The sequence below is a fragment of the Schistocerca cancellata genome, chromosome 6 (assembly GCF_023864275.1).
Source record: "Schistocerca cancellata isolate TAMUIC-IGC-003103 chromosome 6, iqSchCanc2.1, whole genome shotgun sequence".
NCBI lineage: Eukaryota > Metazoa > Arthropoda > Insecta > Orthoptera > Acrididae > Schistocerca > Schistocerca cancellata.
Window position 1 is genome coordinate 124,390,694 of NC_064631.1, and position 19,262 is coordinate 124,409,955.

Consider the following 19,262-nt stretch of genomic DNA (forward strand, 5'->3'; position numbering starts at 1 on the left):
AGCAACACTCCATTACTACTTTAAGTGTCTCATTTCCTAATCTAATTTCCTCAGCATCACCCGACTTAATTCGACTACATTCCATTATCCTCGTTTTGCTTTTGTTGATGTTCATCTTATATCCTTTCAAGACACTGTCCATTCCGTTCAACTGCTCTTCCAGGTCCTTTCCTGTCTCTGACAGAATTACAATGTCGTCGGTGAACCTCAAAGTTTTTATATCTTCTCCATGGATTTTAATTCCTACTCCGAATATTTCTTTTGTTTCCTTTACTTCTTGCTCAATATACAGATTGAATAACATCGGGGATAGCCTACAACCCTGTCTCACTCCCTTCCAAACCACTGCTTCCCTTTCATGTCCCTCGACTCTTATAACTGCCATCTGGTTTCTGTACAAATTGTAAATAGCCCTTCGCTATTCAATATTTCAATAAGATAAACAGCGAACTTGCGAAGTAGCTCTTTTTATTACTTGATACTGACTAGTTTCGGGTTTTCTTTCGTAACCCATTATCAAAGCATCCTGTGAAACAATATGCTGAGGTAAAACACAGGGAGCGAAAGGCTCACTCAAAAGGTAATTTAATTACTGTTAATTAATTGAAGCACTGATAAAGACATATTAAGAATTTTCAAATTTATCCTGGACCAAATCTAGTTACCGCTGAGAAAACGGGATTTTTTTGATGTACAACATTCTGTTAAAGTTTTATTTTGACTTTCCGCTAGAGATTTTTGTTTTCATGTTTTTTCCCCTTTCTACCCTTTCCTGTTCGGTTCAGTCAATACATTGATTACAATAACGAGTGCTAGCTAAGAAAACCAACATTTATGCAAGAAAACTCAGAGAAGCAATTTAAATTTCTAAGAATGAATCAACATCACTAGAGGGGACGGCTATAATGTTCCGGCTTCCTGGCTCCCCGTGTTCAAGGAACTGAATACCCGGCCGCGGTGTGTGTAAGCAATACAAACAACGGCCATGAAGCCGCCTCTGCGGACAATAAAGTTCTTGATAAATATTCCCCCTCTCTTTCTCTGTCTGGTCCACTACTAGCAGCAGGACGAATTTGAGCCAGTAACTCTTTTCCAATGACGATGTCCCACCAATGATAGCCACAAGAATTTAGCCAGTAACTCCCTCTCCCGCCATTAGCGCGAGAAACTTCACTTACTATCCAACGACGAGTCCATAACCCCACTTATCCAGCATTAGCGCGGGAAAACTCCCCCTTTGTAAGACAACGCGACGCTACTTTTTGACAGTTCTCGGTCAACCATGGGCACCAACAAGATCTTGATGAAGGTATCAGTAGAGGGATCGAAACTTCGATCGTCTAAAAAAAATACGATGCCGTCTAATAACCCACAAGATTGTATCTGCATTACAAACAATTTTCATATGACCAGAACCAACAGTTTTCGAGGAATTCCGAGTGTCATTTGGATGAACTGAAGTATCTGTGTTATTTCCAATCGAATTAATTTAAATTTAGAAGATGATGAATGTGAGTCATACGACACGCCGCAATTGTGACACTGGCATTGTCTGATGTCAACGTAATGACGTTACTAGCTACCAATAAAAGCAGCAGCCTCAGCCGAAGTGGCGTCTTCTTGGCAGTAGCACATGGCGTGGTCTGTTGTTGCGGTGAGAATCTTGACACACGCTTCTGCAGATGGAACTGCGTATGTTTACGACATGACGGTGCATTTTCTTTTCTTTACCTAGGATGAAGGTGGAAACACTGCTCTTTAGTGCTTCAGTTCTTTGATCTCATGTTCGGAACCGCGCGACTGCTACGGTCGCAGGTTCGAATCCTGCCTCGGGCATGGATGTGTGTGATGTCCTTAGGTTAGTTAGGTTTAAGTAGTTCTAAGTTCTAGGAGACTGATGACCACAGATGTTAAGTCCCATAGTGCTCAGAACCATTTGAACCATTTGAACCATTGATCTTATGTTGGTTATGTAAAGAATAACAACAGACCTGTTGTTAGTTGGTTATGACTCTAAAAGAACCTGCAACACATGTGTGAAGCTATGAATTATGAAAGACGCCAAATAAGCGACTGAAGTTTGTCAATGGTGACACGACTTAATTTTAATGAAAATAAAATGCAAGTACACCTCGAGATTATCATTTATTCTATTTATTGTAAGTCTTTTCGCTTGAGAAAGAGTCGATTCGTCAAATTGAATACTTCACCTCGATGTTTCGAAAACGCTTGTGAAGTACATGCTACTAGACCAGTATTTTTTACCTACACTGAGGTGACAAAAGCCATGGGACAGCGAGATGCACATGATGCACAGCTGCGTTAGTATAGCGTACACAAGGTCCAATAGTGCAGTGCATTGGCGGAGCTGCAGTTTGCACTCCGGTGATTCATAAGGAAATGTTTCCGACAAGATCATGGCCTCAAAACGGAAGTTAACGGAGTTTGAACGCGAAACGGTAGTTGGAGTTACACTTATGGGACATTACGTTTCCGAATACGATAGAGAATTCAATATTCCGAGTTCCCTTGCGCTCTTGACCATTTCTGTCGGACCTTGGACGACTGGAAAACTGTGGCCTGCTCGGATGAGTCCCAATTTCAGTTGTTAAGAGCTGATGGTAGTGCTCGAGTGTGCGCAGACTCCACGAAGCCATGGACCCAAGTTGTCAAGAAAGGACTGTCCAAGCTGTTGGTGGATGCATATGGTTTAGGCTGTGTTTACATGGAATGTACTGAGTCCTCCGGTTCTACTGAACAAATGATTGACCATAAATGGTATTTTATGAACAGAAATAACCAGTCGTCAGCTGCACATACTTTTATTAAATTAACTTCTTGACTGGCTTCGGTAAACTAATTTGCCATCCACAGATCATACAATTAAGCTTCCATCGGAAAGCAATCGTCAAGTAAACTCTGAAAGATATAATACTCCTCCCGAACAGGCCATGAAGGTCCAAAGGAACCGACCGGCCGCCGTGTCAACCTCAGACCACAGGCGTTACTAGATGGGGATATGGAGGGGCATGTGGTCAGCACACCGCTCTCCCGGCCGTATGTCAGTTTTTGAGACCGGAGCCGCTACTTCTCAGGCAAGTTTCTCCCCAGTTTGCCTCACAAGGGCTGAGTGCACCCCGCTTGCCAACAGCACTCGGTAGACCGGATGGGCACCCATCTAAGTGCTAGCCCAGCCCAACAGCGCTTAACTTCGGTGATCTGACGGCAACCGCTGTTACCACTGCGGCAAGGCCATCAGTTGAAAGGTAGAGATTCCTTCGTTAAAATTTTTAATTAGTCCTGTCAAACTATTAAAAAGTAATGTAACAAATGCGAATGTAGGATGACCAAAAGAACTCCCCATCACAAGTAAAATATTAAAAAACCACGAGATATATGATGATTAACACCAACAGAGCGGAAATGGTTATTTTCGGCTACTTGGAGACCATTGAAGCCATTGGTGTAGTTCAGTTCCCAAATAATGATGGATTTTTTATGGATGACAATGGGGGGGGGGGGGGTCGTTTTGGGGAAGGAGACCAGACAGCGAGGTCATCGGTCTCATCGGATTAGGGAAGGATGGGGAAGGAAGACGGCCGTGCCCTTTCAGAGGAACCATCCCGGTATTTGCCTGGAGTGATTTAGGGAAATCACGGAAAACCTAAATCAGGATGGCCGGACGCGGGATTGAACCGTCGTCCTCCCGAATGCGAGTCCAGTGTCTAACCACTGCGCCACCTTGCTCGGTTGATGACAATGAGTCATATCACCGCGCCACGGTTCTTCGCGATTGGTTTGAAGAACATTCTGGACAGTTCGAGTGAATGATTCGGTACATATTGTAGAGGTCAGTTATGCGCAAAAACCTGCACCGACAACGCTTTGGGAATTATGGACAGCTATAGAGGCAGCATGGTTCAATATTTTTGCAGGGAACTTGCAACGAGTCCATGCCACGTAGAGTTCTAGCACTACGCTGGGCAAAAGGCTTTTTGATACGATATTAGGAGATGTCCAATGACTTTTGGTCACCTCAGTGACATGTGCTCCAATCGCGCGAAAGATGCATAAAAGCGGCGATACGATGGTTGCACGGTTCCCTTGGTCAGCGGTGAAGTACTCGCCAAGGTACGCACCACTGCCGTTGCAGACATCTACATCTACATCTACATCTACATTTATACTCCGCAAGCCACCCAAAGGTGTGTGGCGGAGGGCACTTTACGTGCCACTGTCATTATCTCCCTTTCCTGTTCCAGTCGCGTATGGTTCGCGGGAAGAACGACTGTCTGAAAGCCTCTGTGCGCGCTCTAATCTCTCTAATTTTACATTCGTGATCTCCTCGGGAGGTATAAGTAGGGGGAAGCAATATATTCGATACCTCATCCAGAAACGCACCCTCTCGAAACCTGGCGAGCAAGCTACACCGCGATGCAGAGCGCCTCTCTTGCAGAGTCTGCCACTTGAGTTTGTTAAACATCTCCGTAACGCTATCACGGTTACCAAATAACCCTGTGACGAAACGCGCCGCTCTTCTTTGGATCTTCTCTATCTCCTCCGTCAACCCGATCTGGTACGGATCCCACACTGATGAGCAATACTCAAGTATAGGTCGAACGAGTGTTTTGTAAGCCACCTCCTTTGTTGATGGACTACATTTTCTAAGGACTCTCCCAATGAATCTCAACCTGGTACCCGCCTTACCAACAATTAATTTTATATGATCATTCCACTTCAAATCGTTCTGCACGCAAACTCCCAGAAGGAAGAGAAGTGTGTGGGTACTGACCGAGAATCTCGACGGTGTGGATCTGGGTGCGGTCGGCGTTCTCGCTGATCTGGCAGCCGTAGTCGCCCGCGTCCTGCGGCCGCACGTCGCTGATCTGCAGGTTGTAGCCGTCCACCAGCCGGAAGCGCGGGTCGCGCGTCACCATCAGCGTGGCCGCCGTCAGCACGGCCGTGCCGCGCCGCCACAGCAGCACGTAGTCCCCTGCGGGCAGACAGAGTCGACTCTCGCTAAATCCAGTGTCGACTAATCGAACTTCCGCTAGATCAAACTTATTGACTTGGACAGGATTAGAGATTGGTGTAAAGAATGGCAGCTAACTCTAAATATAGATATATGTAAATTAATGCAGATGGATAGGAAAAAGAATCCCATAATGTTTGAATACTCCATTATTAGTGTAGCGCTTGACACAGTCACGCCGATTAAATATTTGGGCGTAACATTGCAGAGGGATATGAAGTGGGACAAGCAAGGCGGGAAGGCGGATAGTCGTCCTCGGTTTATTGGTAGAAATTTGGGCAGATGTGGTTCATCTGTAAAGGAGACCGCTTATGAAACACTAATAGACCTATTCTTGAGTACTGCTCGAGCGTTAGGGATCCCTACCAGGTCGGATTGAGGAAGGACATAGAAGCAATTCAGAGGCGGGCTGCTAGATTAGTTACTGGTAGGTTTGATCATCACGCGAGTGTTACGGAAATGCTTCAGGAACTCGTCCTTCAGCGAGCAAAGTGTGTAGACCTGTGTGAAACCAGAAAAGGATCAGCGTTCTTTCTGGATGCAGCGTTCTTTCTGATGCATCATCACGACAAAACAGAGTGTTTACGTTATCTTTCATTTACAAAACTGGAAGAATAATTTACTTATGTGGCTGTATAGTAATTCTGTGCACTACATTATATGCTGTGCAGGCTGGACATCACTGGTGAGTATAATTCCTATACTGAAGTGAAGTTATAAAACGATAGGATTGGAATACCTTGGCGTTTTGGTATGTGCATACCTGATGTGGCACAGTTCATCCGCAAGAGTTCTTTTACATCGCCATAAAGGTTTTCTGTTCGTTATACCTTTATCTGTTCCCCATTTTGTTATGCCTTGTCACAAACTATTACAAAATCATTTCATCATAGCTGCCGTTTAATACAACCGGTTACCTGTTTTGGACGTTACGAAATATCTACATAATTTTCAGCTGAGCTACAGTGCAACACATCAGCTTCGTCGACATGTATAGTTGCGTCAACATTAAACAATATAAAAAGTAAGACTACAAGCATTTAATATGCAACTTTTAAGATGACGATATAATTAGATGCTATGTCATCCGAGCTGGGCAGATAATCAAGTATACTTATGAATAAATTAATGAGCTGCCAGCATGAAAGCCTCTTTGTCTGTAACGAAACGAACACGACCGTCTTCGCAGGCCAGCTATTTTTGTAAAACTAGAAGAAGTGATACCAGTTAATTCCAGCTAGATAGAGCCAATAGTTCAATTGCTTAATATCAACCCACATATTGCATTTTTAATATTAAAAAAGACGATTTGTAACATTGAGATTTTAATATGTCTGCCGGATAATTAATCCAATGTTTCCATTGCATGACAACTCTATTATCAAAATTCTAAAAAGAGATAATGTATCATCAGAGTGTGATTTCTTTGCGATGGTCGCAGGTTCGAATTCTACCTCGGACATGGAAGTGTGTGATGTCCTTAGGTTAGTTAGGTTTAAGTAGTTCTAGGGGACTCATGACTTCAGATGTTAAGTCCTATAATGCTTAGAGCCATTTGAACCATATCACTCCAACTGCAGTCGCCTCACACTATCACAGAGCCTCCACCAGGTTGAGCAGTCCCCTGCTGACATGTAAGGTCCATGGATTCATGAGGTTGTTTCCATACCCGTACACGTCCATCCTCTCAGTACAATTTGAAACGAGGCTCCTCCGATTAGGCAACATGTTTCCAGTCATCAACAATTCAATGTTGGCACTGACGGGCCCAAGCGAATTGTAAAGACTTGTGTCGTACAATGATGAAGTGCACATGAATGGGCCTTCGGCTTCGGAAGCCCATATCGATGATATTTCGTTGAATGGTTCGCACGATGACACTTCTTGATGGCCCAACACTGAAATCTGCAGCAGTTTGCGGAAGAGTTGCACTTCTGTCACACTGAACGATTCTCTACAGTCGTCGTTGATCCCATTCTTGCAGGATCTTTTTCCGGCAAAGGCGATGTCGGAGATTTGATGTTTTACCATATGCCACGATATTCACGGTATACCAGTGAAATGGCCGTCCGGGAAAATCCCCACTTAAACGCTGCCTAAGAGATGCTGTGTTGCATGACCCGTGCGCCGACTGTAACACCATGTTCAAACTCCCTTGAATCTTGAAAAGCTGCCGTTATAGCAGCCGTAACAGATCTAACAAATGCATCAGACACTTGTTGTCTTTTATAGGCGTTGCCGACTGCAGTGCCGTATTCTTTCTGTTTGCATTGTATTTGAATATGTATGCCTTTACCAATTGGGGTGCACTCAGCCTCGTGATGCCAATTGAGGAGGTACTCGACCGAATAGTAGCGGCTTCGGTCAAGAATACCATCATAACGACCGGGAGAGCGGTGTGCTGACACCATGCCCCTCCTATCCGCATCCCACCCTGAGGATGACACGGCGGTCGGATGGTCCCGGTAGGCCACTCGCGGCCTGAAGATGGAGTGCTTTTTATGCCTTTCCCAATTTCTTTGGCGCTTTAGTGTAGAAAAGAATCAAGCTGAACCTAATGATGTGTCTGGTCAGAGCGATTCTTCATTCTCTCGTAATTTGGCGAAGTAACTTTCAACACCACTGGCCGTATCGAAAGTAAATGGACGTCTGTGCAAAGGAAATGATGTATTTTGCTTGAAAATGTTGTGTAAGCTGGTACCCCATAGATTCCTGAGTCTACCACCCGATCACTTTGTGTAAATTACACAATAAATAAAAATATACATCCCCATCTTCGGGTAATCGCTTCTGTTGACTACTGGCAGGTAGCAACAGCTATTGTCGAGACTGTGTAAGAAGGAACCTCGCAGCGCTGTTGCCAACTTTCGACTGCGAAGCGCTAACGACTTCAGGCGAAAACAGTAGCCGTCTACGACCTGTGAAAACACTGAGGCGTTGCCATACAGAAATTTATAAACTCGAGTTACGTCACTGCTCGACGTCGGAGTGCGAAGCTGCCGCGCCCAGCCCACTGCAGCTGTCTGGAATGAACTTCACCTATTAGGGTATAGTTTCCACGCTTGGACACTCTTCAGATTATCTACTGCATGGCAACCAACTCTCTAGCAAGGAAGGAAGAGAAATTAGGGCTGAATGTCTCGTTGACAAATATGCCATTAGAAATGAAGTACAAGTTCGGAAGAGAGGAGAATTAGGAAAAAAGGCGGTATCCTTTTTAAACGAAACATCTCATCATTCTCCTTAATTGATTTAGAGAAACCAGAGAAGATTTAAATCTGCGTACGCGGCCACGGTCTGAACCCTGACTTACTGAACGCGCGTCTACCTCCCTAACCACTGTATCATCTCTGCGATTTTCTGGGAGTTAGTTAGAACGCTGCGAAACCATTATTGCCGAAAATAAGAACAATTTCAACTCCACTATCTCTCCAAAAACAATTCCTGATTGCAAGAATGTCGATCAAGGTCCTCAGATAAATCTCCTACAGTGTATAACGGATTGTTGACTTGACCATCGCCGGCCGGAGTGGCCGTGCGGTTCTAGGCGCTACAGTCTGGAACCGCGTGACCGGTACGGTCGCAGGTTCGAATCCTACCTCGGGCATGGATGTGTGTGATGTCCTTAGGTTATTTAGGTTTCAGTATTTCTAAGTTCTAGGGGACTGATGGCCTCAGATGTTAAGTCCCATAGTGCTCAGAGCCATTTTAACCATTTGAACTTGACCATCTGTTAGGGAAGTGAAGCTTGCCAGCGCCTTCCATTTTCTAAATGAGTGTCATCGTTAAGTTTTAGTCATTTTATGTTGCCTTTTAACACCACAGACAAACTGGAGACACATTGTTATCCATTACACACGAATGGCTGGCTTCTTCATGAGTTACTGAACAGCGGCATTATACTAACGAAGCCTTTTACTTGTACCCATTATAAACTTCGTTGGCTGCAGGTCGTTATGCAGTATTTAGCGTTTTCTACTGTGTCACGCTCTCAGAAAGAAGTTGGTTTTTGATGTCTAAGGTTCGTGCAGCAATAAAATTCAGTTATTGGGGAGCTAAACTATGATATATGTAACTCATCATCACTGCACTGCTACGTGGACAGACGAAACAATACATAAAATTCCGTTACTGGGGAGCTAAACTATCATATCTGCAACTCATCATCACTGTACTGCTATGTGGACAGACGAAACAATACTTTATGTACTTCAACACAGAGCATCTGGCGAAAGGGTAAATGTAAAAAGTTGCTTCGTACGCAACAATTACATTAAAGAATGCAGTCAAACTGACACGTAAGGTAGCTCGAAAGTGTTAAATTCAATTTGAATTAGTGAATACCTACATTAAAACATTCTATTTACACCTGAATATCCGGTATACGTAGTTATCGCATGGAACGCCAAGCACAGTTTGCACAGTATTGTATGGTATCAGATATATAGTAGTGTAAAGATACAATTCGTGTCTTCCAGATAAGTGGTTGTAAAACAGGAAAATATCAACATGTGAAAAACTATCTGTCCCTTAGTTTGCTTTTCGTGTTGCAGTTTCGTTGCCTATCCAATGTACTGTAACAGAGGGCAGGCTTTGTACCACTTCGTCAGTGAAACTCCAGTTCTAACATTTGAATAGTCATGATTTCCTATGTTCGTGCTCATCGTTTATTTCTACTTTTCACTTATTTATTCTCAGGCTGGAATTCAACTATACGGTCCATAAAATATTCCCTACCACCTGCTATAAAATGTCATTGCGTAATCACAACTGAGATATCGTTCAATCTCGTCTTTTTTCAGATTTTTTTAACATATGAGACTGTATCTACTATATAACAACTAATCTACAAATTGCAAGAAGTAAGCGTTTCGTGAACTGAATGCAGTAAGTTTTCGCGGCGTGTACATCGAAACCAACGAAACAATGTTTCCCAGGAGTCTTTGGCCCCAACAGAAAACTCAGACAGCACAGAAATAAAAGACATGAACAGAACTTGTCAGAATTCCCGTAACAGATCTAACGATTCTCTTGATATGCTATACGTCTTGGGGCAGATGCCGACAGCAAGGTGGCGTAATATTTGAATTACTTCCCAAGTGAAAATTAACATTTTCTATTGTTTTAGAAGTAATGTAAGTCGACCAACTAACCTATACACTACGGAGTAATTATAACCTAATACCCACCAAAAGTGTCACATAACACAGCCACAGATTTCGGTTTCATAATACAAACGTTTTAAAATCCATATTTTCCTGCCGCGCGGGATTAGCCGAGCGGTCTAGGGCCCTGCAGTCATGGACTATGCGGCTGGTCCCGGCGGAGGTTCGAGTCCTCTCTCGGGCATGGGTGTGCGTGTTTGTCCTTAGGATTATTTAGGTTAAGTAGTGTGTAAGCTTAGGGACTGATGACCTTAGCAGTTCGGTCCCATAAGATTTCACACACATCTGAACATTTTTTGAACATATTTTACTATTTCTTAATAACAGCCGGTTTGCATTTGGAGATGATATGTAGCGTGCCGTAAAACCACAACAGTCATACAAATGTGCAATGGCTGTTACGTACAAAGGTACTACACGATTATTGTTCCACATACCTGGAAGCAAACAGTACAGCACATGATAAGGCTTTTTATAATGTAAAGATGTCAATTTTCAAGTTTAAGATTTAAGAAATCCGCTGAAGATGGAGGTATTTCGCAGACATTAGTTTGAGAAACTCAAAAACAAAGCGTTTTGCCCCAAGGTGGACCCACAGTCACATACTAGGGACTTCTTACTTCCCTGTATCTAGTTTCTGATACTGGTTCCGTGCCCAGCTATCATGTTCCTGGGTTTTATGCAAGTGCTCCAGCATTTTGACACTGTAGCTATTCAGGACAGCCCCCTCCACTTGAAAAGACAAGGAGCAGGAAGGAGTTTCTTACCGCTAGCTACCATGGCGTACTGAAATCCGTGGGAATGAATTAACAATGTGACAACAATGGAAAGTTTACAGAGTTCTCAGTGCTAACGGATAAGCAACACTGCGTGAAATAACCGCAAGAATCAACGTGGGACACGTGACAAAATTATCGGTTAGGACAATCCGGAAAAATATGGAGTTAATGGGCTATGGCAGCAGACGATCGACCCGAGGGCCTTTGCTAATAGCACATTACCGGCATCGCTTCTCCTGGGCTGGTGGCTTTTTGGTTGGACTCTAAGCGACTGGAAAACCGTGGTCTGGTCTGATGAGTCCCTGTTTCAGTTGGTAACAGCTGAAGGTAGAGTCCGAATGTGGAACAGATGACGAAGTCATGAACATAAGTTGTCAAGAATGCACTGTGCGAGCTCCATAATGATGTGGGCTGTGTTTGCCTGAAATGTAATGGGCCTCTCGTCCAACTAACCGATCATTGAAACTTCCTGACAGATTAAAACTGTGTGCCCGACCGAGACTCGAACTCGGGACCTTTGCCTTTCGCGGGCAAGTGCTCTACCAACTGAGCTACCGAAGCACGACTCACGTCCGGTACTCACAGCTTTACTTCTGCCAGTGATTCGTGCTTCGGTAGCTCAGTTGGTAGAGCACTTGCCCGCGAAAGGCAAAGGTCCCGAGTTCGAGTCTCGGTCGGCCACACAGTTTTAATCTGCCACGAAGTTTCATATCAGCGCTCACTCCGCTGCAGAGTGAAAATCTCATTCTGGTAACCGATGATTGACTGAAAGTGGTTATTTTCTGTTACTTGAAGATCATTTGCAGCCATTCGTGAACATTTTGGTCCCAAACAACGGTCTCATGTCACTATCCCGCAATTGTTCGCGATTGGTTTGAACGTTCAGGACAACTGGATCGTATGATTTGGCCACAAAGATATCCCGACATTATCCCATCAAATATTTATGGAATGTACTAGAGAGGTCTGCTCATGCACTATATTGCGAACCGGCAACACTTTCGCTGTTATGGACGACTATAGCGGCAACATGGCTCAATATTTCTGCAGCGGACTTCCAACGATTTGTTGAGTCCATGCCACGTCGAGTTACCCGCACTACACCGGGCAAAAGGAGGTCAGACACGGTATTGAGAGGTTTCCCATGATTTTGTCACTTCAGTGTAATGCTCGTCCTGTTCACAGAGTAGTAATTCAGATTATTGTTTCGTTTTGACGGTAAAAATTTCCATATCCTCAAGTGGCATCAAGTAATCTGTCTATATGCTTCCTAGTTTGCGTATAACTTATAAATTACTTTTCATGCTTCAACTTGCGTGGCCTATTTTCCTGAGATGGCTACCTTACATAGGTTTTTCAGCTTCAATACTCTCCGTGGGCTCGTAGTATCGTGCTCTGATGTTCCTTCCACACTGGACAAAACGTATCATGAGGACATATTGAATTTTACACCGTACACCACCTATGCGCTTAAAAACATCGTCATTTCTTTCTTTGACAGCATTCCTTAATCTGTTTTATAACTGGTCTGATGTTGAAAGAACAACATCTACATCTGCTCTTCTACATTCAGTATGCAATCAAGAACCACAATAATAAAATAAGTAACTTGCAATATAGTATAATATAAACTTTCAGTAAACTGTTCGGAAAACCTCAGAGTATTCTTTATAAAACCTTTGTGCAAATTGTAACTCCATCTTGATTTGTTAACATTTTACGATATCGATTTGTCCAGTATGTTTCTTGTAGGAACTGAACTTTGTTAATAACCTGACAGTTAGTAATTTTGTGTTAGTCCGATACTTGTCACCTGTAAACTATAAAGTGCAGCTGTGACTATATACTAGATTCTCACCACTGGCTAAATTTAAGTACTAGTTCAACAACAAGGAAAGTTGGCCAGGTACTTTCTAGTCGCCAGGGATGTAGCTCCATCCGCTTTGGATCCTTGTCATAATGGAAAATGCTCTCAGAATTTTGCTACCCACAGCAGAACTGTCGCGTGTCATTGAGACGAAGAACAGTTACAGATTACGGACAACAGGTGAGATAAAGATAACTGTAAGATAGAGGCGAACGTTCTGCCAGCTCCTGGGTGTACTTATGAGGACTCGTCTTTCGATCTATGCCCGGCTTGCTGCCCTGGAGTGAGGAACCACAATTTTGGGAGCCTTGCAGTGTACACGTCACGATACGTCACGTTTTGAGTTATTACACTTTATGTCTTTGGGGCAGAGGTCAGCAATTGCTTTTCGGCTGATCTAACTTCTCTTTTATCTGATGAAGCGGCAAATGTGTAATTTCTTCCAATGTGCTGTGTCGTGCCTGATTTATCTGTCTTGGTAAATGGAACTCCATCTTGAAATTTCAGAGTATGGGACTGCGCTGGGACGAAGAATTATGAAAATAATATATCAACAGTGATTATTTTTATAGCTTTTTATTTAGGCTATCCGTTCAGACTCCTCTAGAGAATGATCTTCAGGCCTTTCTTTTTAGTAAAAAGACATGAGACCCATAAATAATAAAATGTCGTGCATAGTATCACATGAACGGAACAAAGGATAAAAATTAATATCTATAAGTAAAAGGATATCAGCAATGAAGTAATAGACTAGGTGTCAATCAAGGATATACTATAGTTTGCACACATAGTGAAAGATAAGTCACGTACCAGAAATAACTCACAAAACAATAGCATTATTGTAATGCAAACATAAGTCTTACTCGTTCATTGTCCAAAAATATGTGAGGATATAGGCGACAAGGCTCTTTTTTCTGTAACGTAATAAGATAAATAGCATCAGATACCTAATGTAAAATTTTAAGAAACGATAAAAACAGCATAAAATAATAAAATTTCCCAGTACAGCTGTTTATTATTTTATACTCCTGTCGTTTCTTAACAGTTTTACACTAGTTATCTGATGCTATTCATTTTATTCCATTCAGAACTTTAAAAGGAGCCTTGTCGCCATTGTCCTTACATATTCTTGGATAATGAAAGTGTAGCATCAATTTACCTTCAGTGTATTACGTCATTACTTCTTCTACTTAAATATGTTAATTTGTATCCTCCATTTCGTTAATAAGGTAGTACATATGGCATCTTAATATGTACTGGTCTGATGTCTTATAATTTTTGTTGTATAGGACCTGAAACTGACTATTCAGTAGTCGATACCGGTGGCCTAAATAAAAAGTTACAAAAATCGGCTGTCCGAATATTATTTTTAGTTTAACTAATTTAGTAAATAGCAAACACTAGTTAGTTTCTGTGGTGGCTGGTTCACACTTGCATTCAGCAAGTGGTCGTTCACTCACATACGCATACACGTATTTTAACTATAGATATTGAGCCAATGACCATAACGGCACTTCCAAATTTTTTTTGCGTGTGGGATTAGGTGTGTGTGTGTGTGTGTGTGTGTGTGTGTGTGTGTGTGTGTGAGTGTGTGATTGCGCGCGCGCGCATTTGAAATGTTGTACTCACTAACGTCACAGAGCATTTTTTTAAGGTTATAATAACGGTTTTGTTACAGGAGTAAAAGTCGAGAGGGGAAAAAAACTATCGATGTGACAAATTGTTACTGCTATTGTTTGCCGAATAAGCTTTCGAAAACATTTCGACAACATCGTAATCACTCGAATATTTGGAACGGTTACCACTGCAGCAGTCGGTGGACGTATTTCAAATTTCGCAGTGTAGTACGGTCATACAAGAACGTATACGATGTCCAGTAACCAGGCAGTCCCAGAATGTGGCTGTCTGCCACATTGTATATGGTGGCTTGGTGATAAATGTGCCTCAGGAACGCCACCGCCTGCATGTGCCCACAGTGACAAACAAAACGCATAATTTTGCACACTAACCGTACTGCGAAGAGCTTTGAAACTTATGTCCTGACAGTGGTTGTACTCGTACATAGTAATAGCAATATATATTTTATGCACGACTCATCTTTGAGCAGTGGAGAAAATTATCACCCTGTAGCACTCTGGCTGATGGACAGCACGAGAATTACTGATGAAAGGCACGAATGGCCCCTCTCTCCCACAGAACGCACGGGACACGTTGTGTATTGCCGTATATTTCTGAGGCAGCATGTGTGGTTGTCATAGAAGCAAAATTACTGCCCATACAGTACGGTGGTCAGTGTGTGTGTGTGTGTGTGTGTGTGTGTGTGTGTGTGTGTGTGTGTGTGTGTGTGCGTGTGCGTATGTGTACGCCATGCTATAGGCTGAATAGTCTCATTAAGTCCCACCAGCCACATTTCGTAGCTGTGCTGTTTTCATTTACTGTACCAAAAAGAAAACGATGCGCACTGAGCAATTTGTGAGCCTCAGTGGATGTGCCAAATAATCTCCATTCTTGTTGAATGAGTCCCACTTCATACAGTAAGTCTTTTTTCACTTTTTTGTACAATGGACGCAATACTGCTACTCATGTCTGTAGAAATTTTCTCCCTCTACATCAAAGTTGTTTTATTTGATTTTATGTTTCGTCTATCATTTCAAAATCCGCATATTTTGTTCATCTCCTGAATGTCATTTCTCAATGGTAGTTTGTTTGTTTTTGATCCTCTCGTCATTTCTTTGTTTATTCTTTACGTAGTGCCGCTTCGGTACATTCATGTATTCCATTTTTGTTCTCGTCCTCCTTTTCTTGCCCTACTGCATCCAACTGTGTCTTTGTTTTTAAGCATATAGTAACCCCTTGCTTGATTCTGCCCAACGAATTAGTAAATCTTTCCGTTCTAGCATTAATTCTTTCCTATTTTTAAATAAGATGTTTCACCTCTTGGATTCTGCTAATTCTTTGTTTGCCAGATATATCAACAAAATTTACTTTGATTTGCTGAGATTTCTAATAAATCCAGTCTAGATTTAATTATCACTTTTGGCTTTCTTCGAATTTCATTTACCTGCCTCCACATTTCATTATATCTCTCACAATTAGTTCTTGTACCTACTTGTAGCAGTGCTCTTCTGGCTTTGTCTTCTTTCTCGCTGTTTTACTCTCTTCATCAAAGCAGTTCTGCTCATTTTTCACCTTAATGTATCCTATAGCTCCACTAGCTGCTTTTTTTAGCTGCGACACAATGTACTGCTGTCTGTCATGTATGGAAATATTTGCTTGTACTTTCCTCCCTTTCTCTGTTGCTTTGTATCTTGTTGGTATTATGTGAAATTGTTGTTCCATTTTAATTTTTCCTGTGTCTCATTTTTCTCTCCCATACTTTCAAAGATTTCTCTTGTGGTACTACGCCAAATGAATATAAGGCTTTGTCCTTGCAAACAATTAATGAAACCTGCACATAAACGTAACAATTAGCTTTTTTTGTAAACTTGACACATTACCACAGTTATAATGCCACACAGACTGTGACAGCAAAAGACCATCTCCACACGATAATTTATGATACAAAATACAGAGAAAGGCTTAGATCATGTTAAAGAAAATGGAAGCAATGAGTGACTGGAAAGAGTAAGCCAAATAGAGGAAAGAAAGGAGGGAAACAACAAAGAAAGTTACAATCCTCAATGTGCTGTAGAGACATCCATTACGTGATAATGTCAAGATCTCCAATTCCGTTAGGTCTCATAGGCGTTTACCTGTTGAGTATTCCAGAAAGCTAAATGAAGATTTTACGCTGTTAGGGAACACAAAGTCGCAGTTAAAATATTTTATATATACAGTAAGAATAGGAGCCAGCAATTGCACCTAATTCCTTCATATATTTTTCTGCCTATGTCTCTCCTCCTCCCCCTCCTCCTCTTGTACCAACGTTCGATGTTCTTTAACTACGTACATAAAGTTTTAATTCCAAATATACAAAAGAATTACGTCCACTACCGGAAAATAATTGTTCCTTCTCGCTGTTTCACTATTTAATTTTGGTGCATCCTCCTTTCGCCCTGAGTTCGTTGTCCACACCGTAGCCGGGAGTTTTAAACTCTTTCTGTCACTCTGCTGCAAATATTTACGTCAGCTGCAGTCGAAGTCCTGAGCCGTCGCGGGTGATCAATCATACGTCAAAGAGCTTTCGGCTCCGGGTAGTCAAGGAAATTTTCACACTTGATTACGCTGGTACTGAGAAGATGTGTGGTAGCGTGCAATTTCCTATCAATAAACTGGAGGACAATGTCGCGGGTGAATCAACCAAATGGCATATGGAATGATGGTGGAGGCAGCATTTTTGGTAATCGTCATGAGGAATGCAAAGCTCGATTATCCCCTTGATTCTGTATCAGGCCAATAAACCAAGTTTCACTTTCCATCTTTTTTGACTTTTTTCAGACGAACGAACGTAACATTTATCTGCAGTTCTCATTGTTGATGTGTTGTTGTCGTCGGTGTCTTCAGTCAAAAGACTGGTTTCCATGTCTCCACGTTACCGTATCCTGTGCAAACCTATTCGTCCCTGAGTAACTATTGCAACCTACATCCCTTCAAACCTGCCAGCCGTATTCATCCTTTGGTTTCCGCCTATAGCTTTACTCGCACACTTCCCTCCGTTACGAAACGGAAAATTCCAGAACATCCATTTCAGCATCCTTCTGTAGCACCACATTTCAAAATCTTCAAGTCTCTTCTTGCCTGACGACTGATGACCTCAGAAGTTCAGCCGCATAGTGCTCAGAGCCTTTTGAAATCTTCTTGCCTGAACTCCTTGTCGTTCACGTCTCACTTCCGTAGAAGGCTACACATCAGAAAACTACGAGTACTTTTAGAAAATATTTCCTATAGTTATAGTTTATATTAGATATTAACGAATTCCGCTTTTTCAGAAATGCTTTTCGGCTATAGCCAGTCCGTATTTTACATATTCTATACTTGGCTACACCATCAGTTTTTTTTTTTTTTTTGCCCAAATACCAGTCTGTTAAGCTTTCGTTTCTTAATATAATTCCTTCAACATCACATTACTTAATTGAACCACATTTCGTTATCCTTGCTATAATTTTATTCGTGTGCCTTTTGTAATCTCATTTAAAAACTCTATCCGTTCCATTCCACTGCACTTTCAAGTCGTGTTCTGTCTCTCACAGTGTGTTCACAATGGAAGTTTCGCTTCATGAGAGAGTCCTCATGAAAACTGAGTGGTCGTAGGACAGTCAAACTTAGTCGCAACATCTGTAAGAGCAAGCTGAGGAGAAATAACGAATAAGCCGTTGCTAGAAACGCATTTCAATATTCACTTGCGAGGGTAATTTTTGTTAACTACGTACCATGTTTACGCTTCAGGTTACAACTGTTGCTCATTGTGGCGACTATACGCATCAACGACAGAGTGAATATCATTTCTCAGTCGCTCACAGCCCTTTCCGAACGGTGGACCGCGGGATGTTCAGCTGTAGTGAGACAGCTCTTTGACTGCTTATGATCACACGCTGTGTCCAGCATTCTCAGCCATGGCATCAATGGCCTTCGGTGTCTCTCAGGAACAATTCCCAATTCGCCAGCTGATTCGAACTGTCGGATTATGTACTTCCACCCCAGCGCGGAAAGAGGAACTCTCCGTATTCCTTTACTGCGTCGATACTCGCAAAGAGCAGCGGCGCTATTGCTGTTGCTTTGAAGAAACAGCTTTACTAGTAAAGCCCTGCGCAACTTGTCGAGACCCATGTGGAGTGTCTGCAACTCTATTGCACAGGGATGCTTGTTTTTCTGTCTTACGTCACTGTACCAGTACCGGCACCTAACGGCAAGTCATAACATTAACACTATTAAGAAAGCTAATCCTGCGCTCCATACGGTAAATAGTTTTCCTTCTAAAATGGTTCAAGTATCCAAAGTTTGGCTATAACCACCCTGTGCAATGTCATCGGCAAACAGCAAAGTTTTTATTTCTTCTCGCTGCACTTTAATTCCTTCTCCAGATTTTTTTTTTTTTATTTTCCTTTATTGCTTGTTGAGCGTACAGTCAGAATATGGTAATAAAAGAAACGTGACTGAACCAGCTCTTCGCCATCTGTCTGCTACCGTTGTTGTGGTAATCTGCAAAGTCGTTGCTTTGTTAAGGAACTACGAATCTACCATAGTATTTTATTTTCTTCATTTGATCATCAGTCTTCCAACTGGTTTGATGTGATCATCTACTATCTCCCTTCTGTGACAATGTCTTCGAGTCTGGATATCAGTTTCAGCCAGTGTTCTCAATTATTTGTTGTATAGTATACACTATAATCTTCCTATACAACGTTTCACCTTTACAACTCCCTCTGGTATAATGGAAGTTAACAATTGTTCCTTGTTATAGACATGCCTGAAAGATCGGA

At 42.2% G+C, this 19,262-nt stretch overlaps 1 protein-coding gene across 3 annotated transcripts in view; it reads right to left on the bottom strand.

Annotated features, from left to right (window-relative positions):
* The window catches only part of LOC126191384 (lachesin-like), a 945,166-nt gene that overhangs the window by 334,172 nt on the left and 591,732 nt on the right, over positions 1-19,262 (bottom strand). For all 3 annotated transcript variants that reach the window (XM_049932238.1, XM_049932237.1, XM_049932236.1), the window contains exon 3: positions 4,793-4,993. In XM_049932238.1, coding sequence (XP_049788195.1) covers positions 4,793-4,993 — 201 coding nt within the window. The remainder of the gene's footprint in view (positions 1-4,792; positions 4,994-19,262) is intronic.